At 40.4% G+C, this 5,855-nt stretch overlaps 1 protein-coding gene across 1 annotated transcript; it reads left to right on the forward strand.

Annotated features, from left to right (window-relative positions):
- Positions 1-2,851: 2,851 nt before the first annotated feature.
- Positions 2,852-5,496, forward strand: LOC112182200 (squamosa promoter-binding-like protein 8). Its single transcript, XM_024320659.2, has 4 exons — positions 2,852-3,370; positions 3,564-4,259; positions 4,841-5,004; positions 5,119-5,496. The coding sequence occupies exons 2-4, from the start codon at positions 3,592-3,594 to the stop codon at positions 5,268-5,270; spliced, it is 984 nt and encodes a 327-aa protein (XP_024176427.1). The 5' UTR covers positions 2,852-3,370; positions 3,564-3,591; the 3' UTR covers positions 5,271-5,496.
- The last annotated feature ends 359 nt before the right edge of the window (positions 5,497-5,855 follow it).

A 5,855-nucleotide genomic window follows, 5' to 3' on the forward strand; every position in this document is an offset into this window, starting at 1 on the left:
TTCACTCCCACCGTTTTCTCTACCATAGCCTATTTATCTAAACAAGTGGATAACCCAACAAAGCATAAGAATAGTAACTTTTTCTCCAAGATGGAACCTATTAGGGTTTCATGCCTCCAAAAGAATCCAAGAAAATCTCATATATAAGTTATATTCCGCTAGATCTTAAGACAAGATATTCATATCAACTTTAGTCACTGCTTTAGTTGAGAATAACACCAGCTCATTTGATCAGTAGTAACACACCAGTGCCCTAAAATTCAAATTTTAATTATATTTCTTGTGTTATGGTAATCTCTCCGGCAACCTAAGAGAAAATGTGCTTACTACGTATACCATAATTTTTGTATAGTTAATTTTATATTCATAATATGATAGGATTAAATATTTTTTTTCATTTATCCGTGTGAAAATGGGACTATTGAAATAATCTATAAAATAATCTTGATGAATTTAAAGTACTAGATTTTTTTTTTTTATCATATTAACAACTAGTGTTTTATTAGTCAAACTCACGACCTCTCACTTACAAATATGAGACTTATATTATTAGACCAAATAGTACTGGGTAGTACACTAGTACTAGAGACTTTGTAGCCCTAGCCTCTATTAGTTAGGGGCATTTACCTTTCACATAATTATTCATTTATTTGAGTACAACTGAGAACCTAACATAAAAAAACAAATTTAACTAATTCATCCTCTCCTTTCTTTTACATTTAATCGTTTGTCGATCACTGTCTTAGTATTATGAAAATTGCCATTGCAACAAAATATCCAAACATGTTTTCCTAGACATCGCTTTCCCTTCTCCTGAAGTGATGAAACATTTATAGGTGGATGGGGTGAAACCCAAAAGATATCTACAATAGTTTAGGCTCAACCATTCATTCGTTTATCTCTTACTTTTTCTTTGTTATATTTCATATCTAACTTGACTCATTCTCGAGTCTAGACTCGTTGCAAATTACAACCCAACCATTCTTGACCATATCGACTTACAAGAGCAAATATGGAGAAAAGGATTGTTTTGATTACAAATTCATCTACTTTTTAATTTCCCCCCTTAGACCCCTGAAATATTTGAGAAATTACTTTACTTCTTTGCGGGGTGAATGTAGGCAAGTGAATTCGATATCTGTGATTGTCGAAATTGTGTTCAAGTTTGGTTCTTAAAAAATAATTAAGTAATTTAAAAGTTGTATTCCAGGTTTATACTTGCGATGTTTCCACATTCAGAAAATACAATGAAGCAAGAACAATTGGTGAGCATTAACCAATCCTATATATAAATGAATTTCTTTTTTTTGCGATTAAGAAATGAAGCTTTTGAAGGAAGCCCTAATGAAAATAAAATGAATATTCTTATCAAATGATGGTTCTATGAAATTTGAATAGAATATTGCAAGGAACATATCTAAGTTCTTTAAATACATGTGTCAGTATAATAATTTTGATAGTTTATCCTTTTTAGTTTCTCTTAATTTCTGAAGCATACGCAGGTGCATTTAATTTGGAGCTAGCTTTCTCAGTTCCTCCCATATGACACCAGTCTGACTTCAGCAATTGATACTCTCAGATATTCTTGATGTAGTTCCTTTTTAGTTTTACCTTTTTATTTATCTAAAATAGCAAATTGAAATTCAGCTTTACCCCAACAGTTTGTACCTTCATCCTAAACTCATTTACTTCACCACCCTGAAACAATAATAAAGTCATCTGAAATTGGTAGTTGAAGTTGCTTGACCTCCTTTACTTATGGACATGGATAAGATATTCTCTTGTAAAAAAGGTTACAGTAATAATTATGAAAAAAAAATTTGAACACATGCCAATAGTAGTCAGTTTTGTAATAAACTCTCAAGGTGACCTTCTATTAGGTTTGACACACGATGGACTTCTATATAGACACTCTCGTACGTTTTAATAACTAGATAAAACTAATTTATCACTGAATTATGATAAAAATCACACGAGGTTGCCGAATGAGCTTTATGCCCATCTCTGGGATGTTAAATAAATGAGGGGGTGGAAAGGCAACCAAATTAAGGATGAGGGTACAATATTAACCACTTATGACATTACAGAGTTAGCTTGAGAGCATATGGGGTGATCATTAGTTGCTGAGCACGCATAGTTGTGGAACTAATTCTGATTTTCGCTAAATTATCCTCCAATTAACATTGTTAGGGGGCTGCTGCTATAATTTTTGGTGATAGTCACATAGTAATATCATCACAATAAAAGAGCAAATTTTTCTTCACAATTTGTATTTCAGAGTCACAGTAAAGAATTTGGTCTAGATGGATGTGAATAAGAACTAAAACACGTGCTTCGCTTAAAATTCACATAATGAAGCAAGTTTAATTCTAAATCATATAATGAATTATTTAGAATAACGGTACGTTATACTTTTCACACCAACACATAATTAATTGTGCAGATTAAACATCTAATGTTTAGTTATGTTAGAAGTCACTAAAATTTTAACTTATCAGCTAATTAATAAGTCACGACTCACTGATAAAAAATAAGTATTGATTTAATGAAAAACTCAAATTCATAAAAATAAAAATAAAATGAATCTCTACCTTTTAGAAGAAAAAAACAACACAGGTTCCTTTCAGACGACAATTGAAATTCTTCTCCAAAAATCAAAATGAAAAAAATAAAGAAAAATAGACATGAAAAGAAAAGTAAAAAGTGCAGAAAATCCTGGAAAGAGGCATAATGATCCCTCTGCGCAAACTGATGAAACTGGACAAGGGCGACACAGATCGCGGGTCCCCCGCCCCTTAATTACCACAACCGCGTCTCTAAGCCATTGCCCAGAACCAAAAGGGGGCCCCCACCGAGTCTTTTAAACTCCCAAACCCAAACCCAAAACCATCCTAACTAGTTGGACACAGAAAAAATTCCAGTTGGAGTTTTTTGTTCCCAGATCGATGTGCGTGTAACCGGAGCTCGGGGACAAAACGGTAATTCCGGACCCTGATCGTGATCAGACTTGGCTACCAGTACCACCAGCTGCAATGACTTCTACAGTAGTAGCAGTTCTCTCTCCTCCTCATCTCTGACCCACCAATCAACTCTCTCTGCACCAAGCCGCCTCATAACTCACTCGCTCACACTCTCTTCTTCTTCCCCCAACACACTTTGCCCTTTTTATTACCTTTTAAGCAATTCGTGCCTAGAGCCCTTAAGCCCAAGTCCTCCAAAACCCTTCCCGTAGTGAGTGCCAAGAATTGTCTGAAAATTACTATTCCTAATCCTCTCTGTGTCTCAGTCTCGCACGTACCACAAACCCATTAAAGCTTTGGAGCGGGTTCAGTTCGGCCAGCTGAGAAACCCAACAGAGAGGAAAAACAAAGTGAGTGTGACTCTCTGTCACTTTGATGAGGCAGCAAATGGAAAAGATCTTTAGGGTTTCTCGTTTCCCAATTCCTTCTCTCTCTCTCTCTCTCTCTCTCTCTCTCTTTCTCTCGCTTTCAAAGACATCAATCGTCTTTAATCTGACACATACGAGAGTGTTTTTGATTGTTTCTTTCTTTTTCTCGGCGCAGGTTTCGAAAAAACGACGTCGGAGAGGAAATGCTGGACTACGAATGGGCCAACCCTTCCTCGGTCATGCTGGATGAATCCGAATCCGTCAACGGATCCGACCCTAACCGACACCTTCACCACCACAACAGCATTCTGGACCACTACTCCAGCACTCAGGCGGCCTTCAACAACCTTCTCCCTCCACAGCCTCACCAGCAGCAGCAGCAGTCGGCCGGCAGCGCATTCGCCCACCATTTCAACCAGGCCCAGGCCCAGGCCCACCAGGTGCACTCCCTCTTCGACCCCAGCGTCTTCGCCAGCGCGTCGTCCTACGCGCCGACGTCGGCTCACCACCACCCCCACCACTCCGTGCTGACCCTCGACCCGTCCATCCCGGGCCACCACGGGCTCGTGTTGATCCCCAAGAGCGAGGATGTCTGTCCGCCCGCCGACTTTGCCACGAGGATCGGACTTAACCTCGGCGGGCGGACCTACTTCTCGTCCGAGGACGACTTCATGAACCGGCTCTACCGCCGGTCCAGGCCAGCCGACCACGGCCCGATCAACTCCCCAAGATGCCAGGCCGAGGGCTGCCACGCCGATCTCTCCCAGGCCAAGCACTACCACCGCCGCCACAAGGTCTGCGAGTTCCACTCCAAAGCCTCCACCGTCATCGCCAACGGGTTGACTCAGCGATTCTGTCAGCAGTGCAGCAGGTTGTCACATACTCGAAATTACCGCCGCACCCTCCCTCCCGAAACTCTTTCCCCCTCTCAAAATGACGCAAATGCCCTGGGTTGCGCTTCTCCACGGCCAACGGTCGGCCGCTTTCGCATAACCTGAGGGCATTAGTGTCCGTGTACGCACCGCACTGTAGTGCATACAGTGCGGTGCGACTCTGCTTTTGCTAAAACCAGTGAGCATAATTTTGTCTGAAACGACACGGCAGCGCCCCTGCGGCGAATCAAAGGGCAAACTGTCGCTGTCCACGGCGGTGGTTGACGAGAATGCCTGTGGGATCGAAACCATGTTGTGCATGCCAATGATTGGCTCGTCCGTACATGTGGAAATCCCGAGGGCATTTCTGTCCTTAAATTTTGAGCGACGTTACACTATTAATCATCACAATTATTACACTTTCCGTTCATGTACTGTTTGCATTACTTTTTATAGCAAGAATTATTTGTTAATCTACAACAGTTGACTCCTGCACCATATATTTAATGGTCAAATAGTCGTAGTTATTCTATAAAAAGTAAATTAAGTGTTTTGATTATAGTTGGGGAAATTGTGGCAGATTCCATCTTCTTGCGGAGTTTGACAACGGAAAACGCAGTTGCCGGAAGAGATTGGCCGATCACAACCGTCGCCGGCGAAAAACTCAGCAACCAAATCAAGAAAACCGCAGCTCTCAACAGCGGCAGGAAGGTACCCGGAATTCATCATCAGACAATGTTACAAGTAATTATCTTCTTCTTCTTTTTTTTCAGTAGTACAGATATGCAAAATCATTATTTTTAATTGAACACTATCAACAAAATGTGTTATTTATGCGACTCTGATTGTGACTTGTAGAGTCTCCGGCGGAATCAGCAGGTCATTCGTCTTCGGCTGTGACTGTGGCCCTGTCGCCGCCGCGAATGGGGTTGGATTGTTTTAGGCCAAGGCAATATCAAAACACAACTTCTTCAGGGTCATCAAGCTCACTTTTTTTCTCAAGTGGGTGAAATGACCTCTTTCATTTTTAAGGGTTCCAAGGAAGCTAGAGCTAGTAGCCAGGAAGGAAGCAAGACTTAGCAATTTAGATAGATGAATGAAAGCAGTTTAAGTAGTTAATTTGATTGATGTCCTCGTCCATCTTTAATCTTCCCTAAATTTTCAGTCCTAGCTAGTCTGAAAATGAATTATTATGATCATGATCATTACATGTGCAGTATTGAATTGATTTGCCAACTGTGTTATTCATTATATTATTTTTGAGTAGTACGTACTGCAATTGAATGAAAACATAACTCAGGGGAAACAACAGAAGGTCGGTGAGATAAAGTAAGTTGGAAGTTTCCGAAACCGGTCGAGTCGGGTCAGTCTGTTTGTTTCCAGATAAAGTTTGTGGTCGAGCTTTTGAGGGTTTGTCTTGGTGCTGGAATTTTCCTGGTAAATGAGGAGGTGGAAGAAGGTAGAGGGGGGGGGGGGAGAGTGAAGAAGAAGAAGTCAAGTTGTCTCCTCAATGGAAGCTGTACTAATCAGTAAGCCAAAGTTGGTTAATTATTGAACAAATGATCAATCAATCACATGGAGGGATTAATACTCTG

Source organism: Rosa chinensis, chromosome 1, assembly GCF_002994745.2.
Source record: "Rosa chinensis cultivar Old Blush chromosome 1, RchiOBHm-V2, whole genome shotgun sequence".
In the NCBI taxonomy this organism is placed as follows: domain Eukaryota; kingdom Viridiplantae; phylum Streptophyta; class Magnoliopsida; order Rosales; family Rosaceae; genus Rosa; species Rosa chinensis.

Excerpts from the sequence above, each read along its gene's own strand:
- LOC112182200 (XM_024320659.2), top strand. The coding sequence starts at position 3,592 with ATGCTGGACTACGAATGGGCCAACCCTTCCTCGGTCATGCTGGATGAA. Across the intron at positions 4,260-4,840 it reads TTCTGTCAGCAGTGCAGCAG|ATTCCATCTTCTTGCGGAGT; the intron begins GTTGTCACATAC and ends AAATTGTGGCAG. Across the intron at positions 5,005-5,118 it reads ATCATCAGACAATGTTACAA|AGTCTCCGGCGGAATCAGCA; the intron begins GTAATTATCTTC and ends TGTGACTTGTAG.